This window comes from Lissotriton vulgaris, chromosome 10 (assembly GCF_964263255.1).
Source record: "Lissotriton vulgaris chromosome 10, aLisVul1.2, whole genome shotgun sequence".
Taxonomy (NCBI): Eukaryota; Metazoa; Chordata; class Amphibia; order Caudata; family Salamandridae; genus Lissotriton; species Lissotriton vulgaris.
In genome coordinates this window covers 44,401,869-44,423,042 of record NC_141698.1, presented here as the reverse complement: position 1 = coordinate 44,423,042, position 21,174 = coordinate 44,401,869, and the positions used below count along the sequence as shown (strand labels likewise).

The window sequence follows — 21,174 nt, the reverse complement described above, 5'->3', positions numbered from 1 at the left end:
AAATCTTTTAATTATCAGTATGATAACACTGTATGAATAGAGGAAGATTTAGCATGCTAAGCATTGACATTGATAAAGGGTAGGTTTGAATATCGCTTCCCATATCATGCCATGGGATTTTCTCAAATACTCATGCACAGCAGCAAAGTCTACCATCAAGAATTGAATATGCCAAGAAAGGAAGACTTCTCACTGGTTGTCACTATCCAAGCAGAGTAACTTTGGTAGGGCTCTTCCAGCTTTATTTTTAAATATGAAATCCCAAGGACATTGACAAGTACTCGATGCTGGGCAACTAACTCCAAGAAGATGTTTGTAATGGATGCGTTTTGTAAGCCCTGGATGAGCTGCTAAACTTTGGAGAATCCTTGGCTAACTAGAAGGACTTGGTGGATTGGTGGATTTGAACTTGATTTATGGGGCGTGTGGCTATTCTGTGTTCTATACTCCATTTGTTTGTTAAGGGTCTTGGTGCAGCCACTGGGTTAATTAGTGTGCTGTAAGAGATTTCTTTGGCCTTGGTCATAGAGGAAAATCCCCCCATAACCACTAAAGATGGTAGATATTAGATTGTCAAATGAAAATACAATAGAAAGCCTACAATATCACAAAATAGAAAGCCTACAATATCACAACAGAAAAAGCTGTTTTCTTAAAAATTGACTTTTTCCATCCAAGTCAATTTCAAATCTTTGGGCTAAGGCTCCCTTATGAATATACTAAGGCCCTGATCATGAGTTTAAGTGGTAATTTTCATACATAATAAATAACGATACCACGTGTTACAATATTTATGGATTGCATTAAACAGAACCTATTACTAGTTGTTGGGGAATAACATGCAGATTTTGGTCTTTGATGCACAAAAATCCACATGATACAGTAAATACCGTATGGGTTTCCCCTTTTAAATTTTGGCAGGTTTGACCCGTGGGGTAATGTAAACCATCCAATAAATATCAAATGTGTTAGATACCTCACAACTCGTAATTCCAACCTGTACACAAACAGGGGTTTACACAGAAGTCAACATTAACTGTTCCACTCATTATAAGGCCCATAGTGTATTATTGCACCCGCAAATGACCGTATAAATGAGAATAGGTTTTTTTCACTATTGCATATTTCTATCTGTACCCTTTAATTTAGACCTACAGAATTAAGGCAAATTACCTTTTTTTCACAGTTTTTGAAAAAATTTCAGTTTATATTCAACTGCTATCTCACCAGAAAACACTCACACAACCCACCTCCAACTAGGTCTCCCTGATGTCCATTTATAATAATTACCAACCCATGGAATTCTATCCTAAAATGGCGCTATTTATATTATATTCATTCATCTGTAGATTTCACTCACCTTGTTCTGTCACAGATGAATGTGACAGCAATGATACTTATTGGGACGGTGAGCAACATTTTAAGATAGAATCATTTTCACCCTCCCAACTGCACCCACAGTAAAGGGAATTTTCTTTTCCCTGATCAAGGACCCAGATCATTTCAGTCAGACAATGTGGCTCTAGTGCTGATGAAGATCTGCAGTTTTTCTGAAAACATTTGGCATCTGCCTTCTTCCTCATGTTAAGTGGATCTGCAGCATGTATAAAATAGTTTTGTATTGGAGGCTAAGTGGAAATTAATTATAAATAGACTACTTCAAGATGGCCACTGCATTTGTGAAATGTGCAGAGTGCCAGGAAAACAAGCAATAACCCCATGAAAATGAGCAAAGCTGCTGCCAAAACACATAGTTCACCTAATATTCTCATTTATGTTCATGTACACTTCGTCTTTTTTTATGTACAAACACTGAAATGGAAGCCACATGCTCTAGTATCAACATGAAGCCTAATAGATCTATATGTTAAAGGAAGACAGTTTACTTATTTCACCACACATAGATTCCAGGCTATTATCTCTCTGGGAACTTTACATCTGGATTACATTAGATATATTTTGGGTTTCCAGCCTTTCTGACTGGAGATTTCAAAAACACCAGAACTTGGCAGTTCAACTGCTTCTTGGTTCATGTGCTCTGACAATGTCACTATAAAACGTAGAATCTGCTATTGGCTTCCAGTGGTGAAACCAGGGCACAAGTTGAGGGTACGCGCAGGTAGGAGGTGTCTATCTGCTCTTTTCACAGGGTGGCATCATCCATCCTGACAAGAAGTTAGGCCCCACAGAAATATGATGAACTTGTCCTGGTGTACATTTCAGACATATGGACACGTTCAGCAGATTCTGCACGTTGTCTGCTTTTGTTCTGAGCAGCAACATGCAGGGAACGAAGGGACTTTGTTAAATTAAATTCCAGCTGGGCCCAAAACGAAGGCCAAATTTAAGGGGCCATGATACCTCATTTTGTTTCAGTACCCAGGATGGAAGCTCTGGAGCCTCACACCAAGATGCAAATGCAATTGAGGGGAAACAAATGCACACAGCATGTTATCACTTTAGAGGCAGTTATGAGAGAGACATACATTTGACTTTTTTCAGTCCATGTATATAAGAGATATACATGCACTGTAGATGTTGGTCTGTCCCAGTATTTAGACAATTAATACTTAAATATCACCATTTTGTTACTTTTCTTTGATAGTGCTACTCATCCCAATCCAGGGTGTCAGAGCGCTTTACATTACATGTCCACAATATACATTGACAATAAATCATATGTGTGCAACATACGATACTGAGGGTTACCAGGTGTAGGAGTGACATGTCTTGCATAGCTCATTATGCTATATTAGAAGGATTACAATTTATGAACTGCAAGTAACAAAAGGATCTCTGAGTTAAAAGCAGAAACCCATCTACATAAAAGAAACATGTTTCATCTGCATGTTACCTGATGTTCTTTGTAGGATACACAGTAACCCTCTGTGCTACTTTGATTTGAAACTGGAACTAGACAAACGCAGGCAGATCTTTTCAGCAAATACTTTAACTTCCAGAGTTATTCTACCATTATTACTATTCTCTGAGATACTGGGCACACAAAGATCTCTGCAGCAGGTGTTTTAACCTGATTAGATAGAGACTTTGCAATCAATTAGGCAGAAACGGTTTACTACCTTGTTGCCAATTTCTTTGTGGCAGTTTAAAAAAATAAATGTCTAAGTTGAGGCTCATATTCTGTATTGGTGTTAGGTTACTTTTTTGGCACTACCGAATGCAAAATCTTATGTGTTAAATATTGTAATGCCCTCAACTGTACTCGTGATAGACCTGCTAAACATATGTTTGGGGTCTTAAGATCTGATGTCACTTCTAGTGATGCCATTTCCTGGAATATAATGGGTTGTGATGCCACTTCCTGGAATGCCATTTGCGATTGCACACATCGTCTGACTTGGTTTGTTCCCCCACTTCGTGGGTGAAACGTGTAAGACAAGGAGATGCAAAAGGGCCCCCAGAACAACTATGGGAAAGTGCTGAAGTAGCCTCACGAGAAATTCCAACATTGTATTCCAGCTACGTTATTAAGGACATCTTCTTGTTTTGTGTTTTAACAAAAAACCTAAAAGAGTGGAAGTTAGACGATTGCTCATTCTCAGTCATGGGTGCCAGACAGTGGCACTATACCTGAAGCAATCTCATAAATGCTTTCATCTTTGAAAATGACTAAAACTACAAACCTGTCTTTGAATGTGTAAGGGCTACTGCAGTCTCTGACCTTACCAACAAGATGTCTCGTGTGGCGATAGATGCACTCAACAAACAATGCATTACGTAAAAGGGGAGGAGTGGCTGGTAAGGCGTGGGAATGGCTGGAATCCTTTCTTCCAGGTCATAGCTTTCAGGTGGCACAGGGACCACATAGTTCAAAAGCCATTAGCCTGAAACAGGGGGTGCCACAAGGATCCAGTCTCAGCCCGACCCTTTTTAATCTTTATGTAGCGCCAGTGGCGGAGATTACTGAAAAATATGGGGTGGAAGTTGTGTTGTATGCAGACGACACTCAGCTGGTCGTGGCCTTGACACAACCAGATGAGAGGGCAGCCAGTAATTTCACCTCTTGTTTACGTCTGGATGGCCAATAAGTGCCTCAAATTAAACGGTTATAAAACCAAGGTGCTGATTGTCGGGAATGTGCCGTCGGTGTGGACTTCGGCTTGGTCGCCTCAGCCACTGGGCCCTCTACCCTCTCCTAGTGAACAAGTCAGAAATTTGGGGGTATGGCTTGACTCTAAGATCTCGTTCGAGTACTACACAAGACGAGTTGCAGGCCCTTGCTTTGGCATTCTGCGGGGTCTCAGGAAGACTCTGGACCTATTACCTACTACAGCCAGTAAATCCTTGGTCCAGGCCTTAGTTACATTGAGGCTGGACAATGGTAACACCCTTTATCTGGGAGCAAATGTTAGGTGTATCCAGAGGCTATAGCATATACAGAATGCGGCGGCTCTCCTGGTGTTGATGCTGCCTGAGAGAGCTCCTTCTAAGAAGGTTCTTGAGACGCTACATTGGTTACCGGTTAAGGAACGGGTGCTGTTTAAAGCCCTATGTGTTAGTCATCGGATTACAAAGGGAAAAGGGCCCCGTTATCTTCTAAACCTGCTAACTCTTTACAACCCGACCCTGCAATTGGGATCTAGCGGGGCGTGACATGTTAAGGTCCCTAAGATCAGAAGAGCCAGAATGGGAGGGCGTTCCTTTCGCTTTCTGGCAGCACAACAATGGAATAGACTACCTTTGAGGCTCCGGTTGGAAACCTCAGAGCTGGCTTTCCGCAAAGAGCTGAAAACGTACTTGTTTCCCAGGGGGTAGGCCGGGGCAAGGTTGTGGGGATGGGTTGAAATGCTGGCAATGTGGGGTTTTCATAGGCTTGCACCATAGCGCGGGACACACTAGCCTAGTGTAAGCAGGCACTTTATAAACTCAGTTTATTATTATTATTATTATTATTATTATTATTATTATTATTATTATTATTAACCCCTTAAGTGCTGCCGTCGGCCAACAGTCGTCGCAAGCACTACCTTGCCAGTGCTGCGCACAACCATTGGCCGACGGCCAGCATTCGTTCTTCGAACGTTCAGCACTGGGCGCTGAACGTTCGACGCTCCTATGAGGTTAACAGTATTGGCATTCTTGAAAGGGATTAGCATCTGTGATTTACTTCAAAAGGAGTCATTATTACTTTAATTCCAGATAATGTAAATGCCTGAGACTTAGAAGGAACCTGGAGGGGCTTGTCATCTAGATATTGCAGTAAATACCAAGATTCCCTAGGAGATACCAAATTGCCCTGCTGCTTTTTTAATTTCTAAAATGTAAAGTTTTATGGTTGGTTTTATATTTTCTACTCATGTCTTAAACACAGCACTTACAATGTACACTTTATTTCACTTATTTGCGTACTTTATTAATTTGTATACTAATTTGTACTCTTTTTCAACTTGGATTTCGTGAAAGAGATTATTGTCTTTATTTTAAATGTTTCACCATTAATCCTGCTTAAGTACTCAGAATAATATCATTGGGGCTCATTAGGTAAAGATGCTAATAGTACCATCATTGGCACAATTTCCAGCTGTCCAGTATCCTGTCAGCTACAGTTGTGACTAGATGTTGTCCAGGTTACAAGTTCCATTGAATGATGGTGTGTGTTTCCACCCACTGATTCTATAGTTGCTGTAGGCTGTAAGGTAGGGAGGAAAGGGAGTCCCTCAACTACTGCAATTCAAAAGTTGGTACCTAGCACCAGAGAAACAAAAGGGTGACCTTGTAGTAATAGACGCTTGGTGGCAGTGGAGATGGAGAATCAGAGGTGGCGAGAGGAGACAGTAAGCGGAAAGAGATCACCGGGGAACAGTGGCAAAATACATGACTCAAGATGGCAGGTGTGACGGGGCAGCAGTGATTAGGGAGCTAAGAGGACAGAGACAGAAGAGACAGGAAATTGGGAGAATTGTACATAACACATAGTCACCAAGCAGCAGCTGACACATGTATTCTGGAGAGTTGTACCTTTGAAAGATTCTTCTCATCCAACCATTTCAGCTTGAAGTTTCACATGGTGTATTATTCTGTCTCATATCATGGGCCGTATCAGTGAGGTGCTACCATATGATATCCTTCTCACCCTCATGCATGTTGCCATGATGAAAAATGCAAAAACTTAGCTGACTGAGTCTAGGCATGTGTAGGAAGCAGTCCCTGTTATCCATGCACATTTAATTTTCTGGGATTGGTTGTCCACTAAGAATATTCACTGGAAAATGCCACAGGTATGCTGAACTTATTTGCGACTTTTAATAACTGAATACTCATGTGTTCATATATATTTCCTTGCACAGAAATCGATGCATGCCTATTTCCACATGGCACAAATATCAATGGAGAATTTAATACATACACATGAGCAGATAAAATGAAGTTCTGTTAATTTATACTTTCTTACATTTACACACAAAGTTTAGAGACAGAAATGTATGCACATGTGGAGGTGTAGGCATTTTTAACTGTTATTCTAAAAAGAGGCTTTCCTCACAGCAGATAAGCTATGGTTCTGGACTCCCAATCCTAAGTGACAAAGTCCAGTTCCCGTCTTTCCTACGAACAGTGGCAAGTACCTCCTTTCAGGTGGATGCTGTAGTTCAGTTGCTGCTCAAGTTTGGCTGGACATGGATTGGAATTCTTGCTTCCAATAATGATCTTGGTCTTCAAGGCAGCCAGATACTTAAGGAAGCAGTTGCAAAGGATGGGATCTGCATTGACTTCTTTGCAACTCTACCTACACAATCCACTAGGACCTCTCTAGCCCTTGTCATTGATATTGTACAAAGATCTACTGCCAGTGTGATTGTCTGTTACACGTTTACAGTGCATATGGTCCCATTTCTAAAAGAGATATCGCTTCAAGGGATCACCACAAAAGTATGGATTGGCGTTACAAGTTGGGTTCCTTCACCAGCGTTTTCACAGAAAGACCTGTGGGAAACACTGAATGGCACATTGGGAATGGTAGTGCACAGAGGTGAAATTCCCGGGTTCAAAGAATTCCTCTACAACATTGACCCATTAAAGAGGTCTGAAGATATCTTTATAAAAACATTCTGGGAGCAGGCGTTTAAATGCAAATGGACAAAAACACTTAATGAAACAAAAGACGGAAATGTGGCAGAAGGGCCGGTTTTCTGTACTGGGAAAGAAAACCTGGAATCACTTGACGTTTCAGTGTTTGAGGTGAAGGATTTCATGTTCCCTTATTCTGCACACAAAGCTACCCATGCCTTCGCCCAGGCGCTACATGATCTCCTTCATTGCAAAGATCAAGATGGTCCCTTCACCAACAGAACATGTGCAGATCCTAAGGATTTCCAACCATGGCAGGTGAGGTCACCCATATGTTACACTTTTGCTTGGTCTCACAGTAAAACTGTATTATCCTTTTATTCCATATCTTCACCTCAGTCCCACCAATACAGAATCCATGCACATTTAGTCATGTATTTCAAGGGCCTTTATAATGAATTTTGAGGCAATATTGAATTTTACACATAGATGTTGCACTACGTGAAGAACGTTCAAGTGGAGAGCTCAGCTGGCAGTGAAATGCTGTTTGATTCATACGGAGACCCTTTGCCATTATTTGACTTGTTGTACTGGCACATGACATCCAATAGCACCAGCAGCTTTGTGAAAGTGGGAGCCTACAATGGCAGAGCTCTTCCAGGCTTAAAGCTTGCAATTAACGAGAGTTCCATCTTTTGGGGTGGAAAACATACTCGGGTAAGAATTATCTTTTTTTATGGAATAAGACTTTCTCAATCTCAATTCAAACAAGCACAATGTAATAATGATTATTAGTACATAGAGATGATTCAACATTGAGAGTAGCCTATGGAAGTAGAGTAATGGCTGTTATCATAAAAAGTATTAAGAAGATACATTATGTTAAACATTGTTAGACTTTCTGGAATGTGCACCCTTCTCCACTAGAAGCCAAAGACACTTGTACTAACCCCATTAACCATACCCCCATAACCTAAATAAAATCACTGAACCATTGTCTTTGTGTGTCAGGTTCCTACTCCCCTCTTTTAGTGCTTGAAACCTCAGTTTCAAATTTTATACGTAACATGACCACAAGATTTATTACAACCTAAACTTTCACACAGCCAGAATCTCCATGAAAAAAGGTTGTGTTCATCCTTCCCCTTATAATATATGAACACGCTGCATTAACACTACCACGCTCCATCCCCATCTTTCCCTTCTGGCACACTTTGGCATGACCATTGCACCCCACTGATGCCACGGCAGGTTTCTCATCCCCTATTAACATCAATGGTCCTGCTCCTTCCAACTTTGCACACACCATCACCTAATTGTCCTCTATGGTGCCCTTTGGATTACTAACTGTTCATGGTCTCATGGAAACAGAACATGCCAAATCTCAAACCAGATCTTTCACCCTTCTAGACCTACAAAATTACATTGCCATCAACAGAGCAACCATCGACCTTGAGACCAATTGGAAGGCTCCTGGCAAGCGTGTTCAACAAGACAAACTAAAGTTGCTTCTCTATGGTTGGTTTCCAACACTACCAGATGGTGTTTATTACATGGAGAATTATTTAATGTTATGTCCTGTTTTACTGCTCAAGGGTGAATAAAGTTATTTTTTTTATTAACCTATTCATAACCATTGTCCTCCACACTGCATCAAGCATTTCAATGTAAAGTATTTCTGGAGCGTTTACCCCTGAAATACATAAGTAATAATATAAGTACAGGAATTTTTTGAAACACTGTAGAATGTACGCCAGTCTTGTCTCAAAGGTGAAACAAACCCTAGTAGCCACCATTTTATGCTCCATGAATTAATTCAGTTTATTTCAAAGAACATGTTTCTGATTTAATTTGCGGCTTTTAGAATTTTATTGCAAAATATCACTGTAAATGCTGTAAGCATCTAATGGTAGGGAATAGGAGTTACAAACGTCAGCTTGAACTTTTGACCCAATCCCCGTTCGCGGATTTCCGGCCGCGGATTTTGCGGGAAATTCGCGAATCTCCCGGATTGCGAGCGGAACGGATTTTCAGCCGATGCTTAGTGTTGGATAGTGTAGGGGTAAAAATTACTATTTGAACTCCAGTGAGTGCAACAGTAGAGTAAGTGTTGGATAATATAGGGTTAAAAATTACTATTCCCCATTACTTACCTTATTATGCGTTGCAATGGCATGCGTTGTAGTGATATCATTGTAATGGCATGCGATGTAAAGGCTGTTGTGTTGTAATGACTGCATTGTAAATGTAATGTGTTGTAATGCCTGCTTTATAATGGTTGTTTCCCATTGTAGGGGATCATTCATGTATCCATTTGGTCTGTCTATAGTATTTCATTAAGTTTCATTATTTCATATCTGCTTATTTGTCATATGTTTTTTATTGGATCACAGCCATCAGTGCCTACTCTATCATGTGTCACATTTGTTGAATATTGACACAGGCTCTTTCATATTCCATCCCATTCTTCCTCTACAGCCCAAAGCCCCAACCCCCCCCCCTTCTCCTGGTCAGGCAATGGGTGTAGAGGTAATGGGTATTTTGAGTTTACATCCTTTCCTGACCTGTTTGACAGGCCAGCAGAGATCTGCATTAGAGGGCAGGGGCAGGCTACTTATGCTGAACATTTAAGGGAGAGAAGTAAGTGCATGACCAATATCATCAGTTTTTGCAGCTTATGATGAATGAAATGGATTTTTTTGTGCTCATGAACATTATCAAACAGAAAAAGAATTCTTGCATGCACATTGGACACACCGTTTTTCCCTAATAATTTCAAAATGACTGAATGACTATTGACCAAAACAAGAAAAGGAACCAACTGACAGAAAGGCCGCCATGCGTGAACAATTTGGAGTATTTTCAACTAGCGTATTTTTAATTTTCTCTCACCAGTGCAAAAAAAGAGGATTTTCTATGGTATGCGGTGTAAATCATAACTACAGAGTTGCAACTAGTTCTCTGTAATATTTCACCAACTAATGCTTGCCACTAATCGACTACTTTATATGAGGCATGGACATTTTAAAAACGTAAACATATTTCACTAAAGTAGGTTCTAAACATTGTTTCCTTCAAGGGAAATGTTTCTATGAAATTTCTCCAACAGCAGTTTTCCTTATGCCATCTTAAACTGGACATTGTCAGCTGAATAACACTTCAGACAGCTCTAAAGAAAAGTATCATCAGGAAGCAAGATGGAATAATTAACATTCTGTAGGAATTCACTAATGAGGTAGAATAAGAATCCCACAATGTAAATTTTCACAAGCACAAAAAATACAACTTCCCCCCTGGAAGTGTCATTAAGTACCAGTTAATCTGAGGTGTGTTAGCATAAGGGTCAGGTAAGTAAAAGCACTCACAATTTGGGCCCAGCAAAGCCACATAATGAAAGGGCAAAACTACAGTTAATATGAATATACTTGAGAGATGCTCCTTTAAAGTTATTGGTTAAAACTCAAGCAACAAAGAGAGCACTTTTCAATATCAGGCAGTATATTTAAATACAATATTTTGCAATTGTCTTTTCTTCACCTCAGTTGCCAGCCTCTAAATACACAGTTCTCTGTCAAAACTATTGAACATAGGTGTGGGCATGGCCTGCATACATACATTTTTGGATGTAGCAGCGGGGGACATATTGAAATCCTTCAAAAATTAGGAATTCTATATGCTGTTACCTTTAGTCAGTTAGAATTGGAACTGACCTCTAACTGACTCCAATAATGTAGGGGACTCAAACCCCCATCCTGCAGCAGGAGGTCTTCCTGCACAGTGGTGCCAGAGAGGGTGGTTCCAAACAACAACAGCTATAAACTGCCCTCTTCAACCTTGCTATGCAGCTGCCCGCAGGCCATGCTTGGGCCAAGGATGGGTCCATTCTGCACTGGGGTACTCCCCTTGATCCTTGCTTGCTGCCATTGGTCTCTTTTTACACTTGACTCGGGTATGCTCTTTTGCTTTAGCTGAATGCTGATTTATTCAAGTTTAAAGAAAGGGGTGGGACTCTGTCAATTGGTATTCAGATATTGTGCACCTGTTGATGCCAAGTTGTTGGCCTACCTGTTTGAATGCTACCGAATCCCTAACATTTACTTGCTATCCTTTCGTCTTTTCCCAACCAGCCTATTTTGTCTTTTGATGACATTAGTGTCTAATGGTTAGGATGGGAAAGTGAAAATTGCCAGAAGGGGGAAGCCTGCATCAGCATTGCCCTTATTCAGCATCAGTTCCCATGACGCTTTCCTGGGTAGAACAGTAGGGGCGACCACTAGGGAAATAGACCTGGTTGAGCAACAGCTCTCCCTTCAACATGATCTCCCTCACTTTGACATATTGCCCACTCCTTGCGCAGAGGTTGATAAAAGTCTAACTGATATATCGATTCAGCCATCAAATTACCGGAAAATATGGAGGCCACTTGCGGTGCTCTCTATCAAGTCTTGGCGTCCAAGTCTCAGGAGCCTAGCTCCTCGCCAGACAGTCGCCCCTTAGTCAAGAGGAAATGCCAGGTAAATCCCACTGGGCGTGGTAAAGCTGGGGCCCCCAACACCTCAATCAAGGGAAAACAAAAGCTGCAGCATGAGCCAAGAAGGTCAGTGATTCAGCTGGGTCAGGACATAGTATCGGCCCCAGGTCATCAACTCGGGACGGCATGCTTGACCAGCAATTTGAGAAATTGAAGACTGAAATCCAAGGCTGTGCAGCCCATTTGATGGATAAAATTATAAGCCTGGAGTCTATGGTATCCAAACTGAGCAGCTGTGTTCACATCCCAAACTTTGCAGTGCACTCCAGTCCATCCACCCCAGCAGATCCTCTGGTACAGACACAGAAGGAGGGTCAAAATGGGCCCAAACTGCCCAATTCTGAGTAGTTGTTAGTAGTCATAAACCTATCTGTGCAGGATGAGCAACCTTGGCCCATTAAGCATGTGGAAAATGTTGCTATTATACATGGGACTGGGGAACAGACTAAGCAACTAAACCCCAGATCATTGACTGCCAACATGTCTTGCTTGAACCTTCCTCTGAAATGTAGACCTTATGTTGTGGTCCTGGCCAATATGCCCTGCCTACCTCAAATCCAAGAAGAAGCGAGAACAAAGTGTGTCATTGGCTCAATAAGAATCTGGACTTTTGATTAATGAGTTTGAGGAAATATAGTTTGTCAGGAGGGTGGGCTGGTTTGGACCCCCACATAACACTCTGTCAGTTGACTGTGTGGTAATCAACTGTAGATTCCTGCACCTTGCAGAATGCTTAATTTTCTCACATGCTCATCTTACAAAGGATTCTCTTACTATCAACTGCACAATGGTCGTACCATGCACTTATTTTACCGTATCCCCTTGGGCCCCCAGTCGGTCAATTACTTTTTACCTCATGGACCCTTGATGCTGTCTGACTTTCTTAAGAGGGGTCTAGATGATAGGCCAATGGCTTCGGAGCATAAATCTCTCGCTCCATGTTTACCTACTTCAAACAGATTTAGTGTGATCTCCGGCCTGGAGGATTTAGACCGACAGGGGCAGTGGCTAGGAACTCAGCTGAGTTGGACAGATCTGGGGGCAATATGCCTCAATGTCACATCAGGGCCTTTTGGGAATGTCCACTACCAATCAGATGATGTTAATATCATGGAATATTGTGGGCCTGAAGTCTAAAGCGGAAGACCCAAATTGGTTCCCCATTATTTCTAATTGTGATATTATTATGTTTCAGAAAACATGGTTTCTGTAGGATATTGCTTTGGATGGGTTCTAAACCTTTGCTATCTCTGCAATATTTTTAGTGGGTGGGAGACCTGGGGGGGCTGGTAACTTGAGGCAGGAGGTTGGTAACTATGGTGTGGATTGCTAATTCTTTTACTGTTTTCCCTATTGTATGTAATCATCTAAGGATCCAGGTTTTATGGTTTGGCCACCCTTCCAATTTTAACTTCTTTGTGGTTACTTTCTATAATACAGTGGTAGAACTTGGCTGCCAAATTAGAGATCTATTCATCGTCATTGATATTTTAAAACAAAGAGCAGAGTGTAAGTTGGGTAGGTTTTTGGCAATTGTTGGGAGGAGTTAATGCCAAAATAGGTCTGTGTGATAACATTTCTGACCCTTTCACTGTGATAACTCCATTCAGCTTAGGTAGTGTGATCTATGACAGAGGGCAAGGTTATTGGCCTCACCTTTTTTAATTTGGCTGAAATCTGGGCGCACTAAGTATTATCAAGCCCGACCTTTACTGGCATGGGTCAAGGCAGGATCATAGATTGTTTTTTTAATCCCATGAGCAGACTAGTGTGTAGTGAATGGCGAAGTCTTCTCTAGCGGTCATAGTGACCACAATCCTATTGACTTAACATTAATTTACCTTTAGAACAACAGCCCGCTTTGCCTAAAGATGTAACCAACTTGGCAATTACGGATAAGTGGGTTAGGTTTAATTCAAAGGGGACTGATGCCCCTCGTGTAACCGGCAAGGTTGCTAGGGTCAATTTGACTCTAATTAAGGATCATCATCTTTCTGATAATAGTTCAGCCCTGGACAATATGACCTCTTTTGAAACATTAAGCAACTATATCAAAACCACACTTATGGTTACGTAGAAATGTGCAGCTAGTACAAGTCCAGGCTGGTTTGACTGGGAATGTAGGGCTGCAAATCAGAAGATCGAGGGCTGCCCTTAATTGCAGACCTTGGGTTAGGGAAATCATCCTTGAAGCTAGACAGTGTTACAAGTCTATAATTTAAAAAACACAAGGGTGCTATAATGGAAGAGGCTTGGAAGGGCCTTGTAATTGCTGTGAAGAACAGGGAATCTGAATAATGTTGGCCAATTGTTAATGCCAAACAGCCCAAAATAAATATTTGTAAACATTTGGGCTCAAACCCCTGTGCTGGATTGCCCATTTCAAGCAAATTTATTCTTTTGAAGGTTCATTGCCCGATGAGCTTGACGACTCTTGTCCCCCCTTACCTTTGCCCATTAGGTTGGATCTTAAGGAGGTAATGAAAGCCAATAATGATAACCCCTCAGATAAAGCCCCTGGGCCAGATGAGGTTCCAGTGGACCCGTACAAAGGTAACATTAATTTGTGGGTGCCCATTCTCACTAACACTCTTAATGCTGTAGTATCTTGTAAGATTCTTGTATCCTGTGAGCAAGCTACCATTGTTCCAATTTTCCAGGAGAGCTACAGGCAGGACCCTCGTTGTTACAGGTCCATTTCACTCCTTGACTCCTTTGTCAAGGTAGTAGGTTGAGTGACCCTCCACAGGATAGAGGGCTGGGTCAAGTAGAACAGTCCTGAGCAGGGTTTAATGGGGCTTTGAAGCAGGTTTAGGGACACAGGAGCAATGCCTCAATTTGAACTTAATAGAGGGGAAGCACATCTTTGCGAAGAAATGTTAATTATATCTTGCAATAATGGATTTGAGCAGCCATTCAATAGAGTGAATTGATTGAAACAGTGACTTTAGCGACTCGGTGTGCTGCAGGACTTGGTGGATTTTTACGTGCTCTGCACTGCGAGGTCTCTGCTGGGGTAAGATCTGGTACACAAGGAGAATGCGTCTAGAATGGGATATATGCTAAGGATGTGTATTGGCACCAGTCCTCTTTTTTCTATATATAAACGATTTAGGTTTCTTCTTCATCAGTAATTGCCTTGACCCGATGAAGGTTAAATCTAATCCTGTGGCTACATTACTATATGCAGATGATGAAGCACTGCTTTCTCACCCACCCAAAGGACTCCAGTCCCTGGTAGATAATTTTGTATCCTACATTGATAATTTGGATTTAGACACCAATACTACCAAATCACATGTTATGGCCTGCGGTCCACAGTGCACTAAGATCAGGTGCATTTTCGTGTTTGGGGTGGCCCACAACAAAAACAGGTTTGCACCCTGTCTTTCCAACAGAAGCTCTCGATTTAACAGCATAGTTGTGTAGTGTAGTTCCTATATTCTCAATAGGCTCTGCGCATTGGAATAATATACACTAAAGATTTGACATAGAACTGAGGTCAGTATGTCTCTATCGAGTATATTAAACTTAATTGTGTGTGTCAGCTAACTCAGAGGTCCCTAGACACATTTTATTGAATAAACAAGAAGGGATTAGTCTTTGACAACCGCATAAACATGACAACTTTGTTTCCCTTAGAGTCTGAACAATATATTCAGAGTTGTGGAAACTATAGATAACTATTTCGCTCAGTCAATCGTGCATGCTTCGTTTCTACAGAGTTTGCACAGAAATAGAGAGACAGGCGTTTCAATAAAAAGGATTTATTGAACAGTCTTCTATCTCATGCAAGAGAGGTGAACTGCTACAATCGTTAGACAGAATGCGTATTATAATGCGTACAGCGTAAACAGTAATATAAAATAATACTGTAATAGCATTGTCTGTTGCTATGACATATATAAAAATACATACATAAATAACACAGGCTAAAATACTCAACTGGTGCTTCTAAAATATGCCTACCCCAGTGCACCTAACCTAGGTCTAGTACGAGGGAAGAAGTAGGTGCTGTCTTTAGTTATAGTTTAGTTTTGCCAAAAATTGCCAAAGGTTTCTCTAGGTTCTATTCAGCTCCATACCTTAGAACATGGGTACTCATAGACGGCCCGCGGGCAAGCCTTCCTTGGCGGCCCACGGACCTTGCAGACATCGTACCCATGTTTTAAGTTTTTTTTTAAAGAGTCGGCAAACACTGCCGGTTGCAGCAGCGCGACTCTGAGAGACTTTGCTGCTCTGTGGGGGCCGGGCGATTCCAGTGATAGTCAGAGTGGAGCTGCAGGAGTGCTAAGAAGAGGTGAAATACAACAAAGCCTCATTAACATGCAAATAGTCTTTTAAAGACCTGTGAAGTGCTCGGGTGAAGGGAGAGGGAGGGAGGGCTGTGTGTGTGTGTGCCCGGGAAGCTGTCTCAGCCCAGGCACACACAGGCAGGGTGAGATGACAGAGGGTGACAGAGGAAGGGAGGCAGAGGGAGAGGGAGGGAGGGAAAGGGAGGGAGACAGAGGGAGAGGGAGGGAGGAAAAGGGAGGGAGACAGGGGGGGGGGAAGAGAGGGAGGGAAGGGGAGGGAGAGGGAGTCAGAGAGAGGGAGACAGAGATAGGCAGACAGAGAAAGGGAGACAGAGAAAGGGAGGGGGAGGGAGACAGAGGGACAGAGACAGAGAGAGACAGAGGGTGACAGACAGAGGGAGACAGACAGAGGGAGAGGGACAGACAGAGGGAGACAGACAGAGGGAGGAGGGAGATAGAGGGAGGGAGAGGGTGACAGACAGAGGGAGACAGACAGACAGATGTAGACAGAGGGAGAGGCAGGGAGAGGGAGGGAGGGAGGGAGAGGGAGACAGAGGGAGGGGGGGAGACAGACAAAGAAAGGCAGGAGACAGAGAGAGGAAGACAGAGAGAAGGAGACAGACCGAGGAAGGAGGGAAACAGAGAGAGGGAGACAGAGGGAGCAGACAGAGGGAGGGAGACAGACAGAGGGAGACAGAGGGAGACACACAGAAGGAGGAGGGAGTCAGGGGGAGGGAGACAGAGGGAGGGAAACAGAGGAAGGGAGAGGGAGACAGAGAGAGGGAGACAGAGAGAGGGAGACAGAGAGAGAGAGACAGAGAGAGGGAGACAGAGGGAGACAGACAGAGGGAGACAGAGGGAGGGAGACTGAGAAAGGGAGAGGGAGGGAGACAGAGAAAGGGAGAGGGAGGGAGACAGAGAAAGGGAGAGGGAAAGAGACAGAGGGTGACAGACAGAGGGTGACAGACAGAGGGAGACAGACAGAGGGAGACAGATGGAGGGAGACAGAGGGAAGGAGAGAGAGGGAGGGAGACAGACAGAGGGAGACAGACAGACTGAGGGAGACAGACAGAGGGAGACAGAGGGAGAAAGGAGGGAGACAGAGGGAGGGTGACAGAGGGAGGGAGACAGAGAGAGGGAGACAGAGGGTGATAGAGGGAGGGAGACACAGGGATGGAGACAGAGGGAGGGAGACAGAGGGACAGAGACAGAGGGAGACAGAAGGAGGCAGACAGAGGGAGACAGAAGGAGACAGACAGAGGGAGGGAGACAGACAGAGGGAGGGAGACAGACAGAGGGAGGGAGACAGACAGAGGGAGGAGGGCGACAGAGGGTGGGAGACAGATATAGGGAGACAGATAGAGGGAGACAGATACAGGGAGACAGAGGGAGAGAGGCAGACAGACAGAGGGAGACAGAGTGAGGAAGATAGAGTGAGGGAGACAGAGTGAGGGAGATGAAAGGAGAGAGAGGGAGACCGAGGGAAACAGGGAGAGAAAGAGGGAGAGAGGGAGAGAGAGGGAGAGAGAGGGAGTGAGAGGGAGTGGGAGGGAGTGAGATAGTTAGAGTGAGTGAGACAGAGGGAGACAAAAAGAGAGAGGGAGGGAGAGAGGGAAAGAGAGGGAGAGAGACATAGAGAGAGGGAGGGAGACAGAGAGAGAGAGAGAGAGAGAGTGATAGAGAGAGAAAGAGAGCAAGAGAGAGAGAAAGAGAGAGAGAGATGTGTGTCTGACTCCGCTGCAGAGACCTGTGTTCAACCTTATGGTCAGAGTTTTTTTTGTTGCTCTAGCCCGGCCCCCTCCCCCACTGACCCCGCCCCCACCAGTGCAGCCCTCGGACACAAAACACACTGTAAATTTGGCCCCAGAGAGAACGTTTGTGAGTACCCATGCCTTAGAATGAGAGAGGTTGGTATCTCTTTCCCTGGACTCGATCTCCCAACACCCCACAAGGGAAGTGAGAAACACTGGAGCTGGATTCTCGGCAGGAAGTTGACTGCTTTTGGTCAGTGCGTCAGCTGGAGAGCGGGCTTCCTTCGACACTTGTTGTGGCGAGCTGCGTCGTGCAAGTGAGTAGTCGAACTGCACCGAACCACACTGTGCTTTGCCATAGCGAGTGAAGGTATATTTATACCTTGAAGGTGTTTAGGAATGTCAGTATTGACGTAGAAGTCGGGCATATGAACGTCATGAATAAACCCCTAAGAAATAGATGTTCATGCATAATAAATGAGTTCTTGGAGAAATGAATATCCAGGGAAGGGGAAGTCCCTAACTGCTTAAGAGTCTGGTTTTCCAAGAACTCGTTGTGACGTAGATGAACGGATGGAAGTAGCCATGCCTGTATTTGGATAGCATGGACTATGCCTAAATAAGCACTGGATTTCTATGCCTATATAAGGGCAATGTGAATTGTACCTATATAAGGGCATAAATCTGGAAATTCATTCGGAATCTAAATCGATACACAACAGTTGGAGTCCTTTTAAAAGAATAAACTAGGGTAGGGAGTAAACCCATTGAACCACTGCTTGAAATATACACATTGAAATGCTTACTAGTTTCTCACTTATGGGGCTGGAATCTGGGGGTTTAGAGATTGCAGCAGTCTCCAGAGGGAAGATATTGTTTTTGTTGACAGTTCCTTGGCCTGGCACCAGGTAGCTCCCAGCTTTTTCTACATGAGAAACTGTGCTTGGCTTTTATTACGGATTTGGTGGGGATTGCACCCACAACCTGGAGGCCATGTTTAATAGAGAGGTCATCGAGGATTGCATTTCTTGTGATCATGGCTTAAGCATTCCACGGTTGATGCTTATTATTATTATGCTTTTGTTCAACGCCACATTATTGATTGTTCTGTTTTTTTCTGTCCTTATGCACTTTAGACTGGCAAGGAATCTTGCTATCAAACTGATTGCAAAATTAAATTGACTTATCTTATTGTACAAAAAACTTGAAATCATTGCACTGTAACTTGTTGATTTTTTTTTGTTTTTAAATTCTTTTATGAATCAATTTCAATCTTAATAAGGATTTGAACTGACTTAGGGCCAGATGTAGGTAATCTCAATTTACCTATTCTTAAATACCAAATTTTTACCGATTCGGTATTTAAGAATAGGTAAATGGGATGTAGGTAATTTTTCGTAAAAAATTACCGAATCAGTAAGATTCGCTAATTAACGAATCGGTATTTACCGATTCGGTAATTGCCATTCCTTCCTATGGGCCTGGAGGCCCATAGGAATGAATGGCAATTACCAATTCGGTAAATACCGATTCGGTAAAAGGGGGAAAACATTGAAGGGTGGCAGGGTGACACTCTGACACCCTGTTGCACCCCTCAATTGGGTATGGGTGCACATGTGGCACACATACATGCCCTAAGGGCATGTATGTCTGCCACATGGCACCTTTGAAAATGCACTGATTTGCATTTTCAAAGGTATTCCTTATTTACCACCAACTTATAGTTGGTGGTAAATAACAAATCCTAAAATGTGAAAAGCACTCATTTGAGTGCTCCCTACATTGCAAATTCAGTAATTTACCGATTCGGTATTTTAAGGATTCGGTAATTTACCGATTCCTTAAAATACCGAATTGGTAAATTACCGAATTTGCAATTTAGGCCACCTACATCCCAAATGCCCAATACCGGTCGGTAACGGCCAAAATTCGGTAATTTCGGCCGTTACCTATCGGTATTGGGCCACCAACATCTGGCCCTATATGAACAGCATACCGGTGCCCCTGTCCTTTAAAATGTATGACAACATTGGTTGCAGAAAATGTGGAAAATTACTTGAGGGTTTTACAGGACTATATAGCACTCTTCCCCAAGCGGGAGTCAGAAAGGTTCACTCTAAATATGTTAGAATATAGAGAGCAAAGCTTGCAACTAAGATTTTACCATTCCAGCATGGGGGGTGGGAGAGGTAGGTGGCCATCTATGCTGATGATGTTTTGTTTCTTTCCTCAGCCCTCTCTACGGCCTTCCCAGCAGTAATAATGCTTGCTCAGGACTTTGGCCAGATATCTGAGTACAAGATAAATGCTGAGAAGACCGAGGTCATGTCATGGAACTTGGGGGAGTGTCAACATCAGAGCAAGAGGTATCTAGGGGTCAGAATAGTGCAGGATATTAGCAAAATTTCAAAGATCAATTTGGCCAATGTAACAACGAGTATCAGAGGCTCATGAAGACCTGGGTCCACCTCCCTCTTTCCATCTTTGGCAGGGTACACCTGATCAAGATTGTAGTGCTTCCTAAAATCACTTTCCTCTTTAATGTTATCCCACTATACTTTGACAAATCACTTATAGACAAGCTTCAGCAGGCCATCAATTCATTCTTATGGGCCAGAGAGGGACCAGAATCACCTGGAAGACGTTGAGACGTAGGAGGGAGAAGGGAGGACTCTTGCTGCCAGATCTACAATACTATGCTTGTGCCTTTCAACTATCATATTCTAGGATGCTTTTAAAAACTCTGGAGAGGGTTGGGAAAGGGGCAATGTTCTCAGCAATGCTAAAGGGTGCTGACCTGTCCCAGGATGGTTTCCTGTTTAAATACGGAGAACCTAAATTCTTTAAGAAGATCAAGTTAAAAGTTCTACAGGGAATGGCAAGAACATGGGCAAATATTAGATGGCTGACGGGTCTTAGTTACTTTTTGAGTTTGGCCCCTCTGTGGGACTCCCCTGGTGCTCCGGAGTGCCTGAAGGATAAACTAGCACTGCCACTTAGAGAGGCCAGGATGAAGGTGTGGGGGGATTTAGCCCAAGGGAGACACTTTTACCCTGGTCAACGCTTCATAGCATCATGGAGGTGGGACTCTCCAAATGTAAATACATCCAGCTTCAGAGCTGGGCTCAAAATCTGAAATCACCTATAGGTATAGGTAACACCTTAGAGGAATAGCTGGTGGGAAGACCAGGACGAAAGAAGGAGGTCTCCATTTGGTATTGGAGCATTGAAGATGCAATCAATGGGTATTTTAAATTGGCTGAGGAACTATGGGTATGCCTGCCTACCGGATGAACCTTGGGAACATCTTTGGCAAACATCTTTTAGTACTCTGTTTGCCACTGTTAAACCCGCATGGTTGAGAAGGAATCATCTGTTAACGATCCATAGGGCCTATTTAACTCCCTTAAGGTTGTTGAAGATCATGGGTGGGCCCCCTGTTAGTTGTAAGAAATGTGGCTTGGAGAAAGCCTTCGATTTACACATGTTTAACGAGTGCCCGGCCATTGCAGACTTTTGGGAAAAAGTGTGCAAAACTGTCTCAGATATCTTAGGCCTCCAAATTCAAATA

General features: G+C 43.0%; 1 protein-coding gene across 1 annotated transcript in view; it reads left to right on the top strand.

Annotated features, from left to right (window-relative positions):
* Positions 1–21,174, top strand: part of LOC147684528 (extracellular calcium-sensing receptor-like) — a 72,941-nt gene that overhangs the window by 32,669 nt on the left and 19,098 nt on the right. Inside the window, exons 4-5 of the mRNA XM_086939689.1 lie at positions 6,508–7,344; positions 7,516–7,743. Coding sequence (XP_086795815.1) covers positions 6,508–7,344; positions 7,516–7,743 — 1,065 coding nt within the window. The remainder of the gene's footprint in view (positions 1–6,507; positions 7,345–7,515; positions 7,744–21,174) is intronic.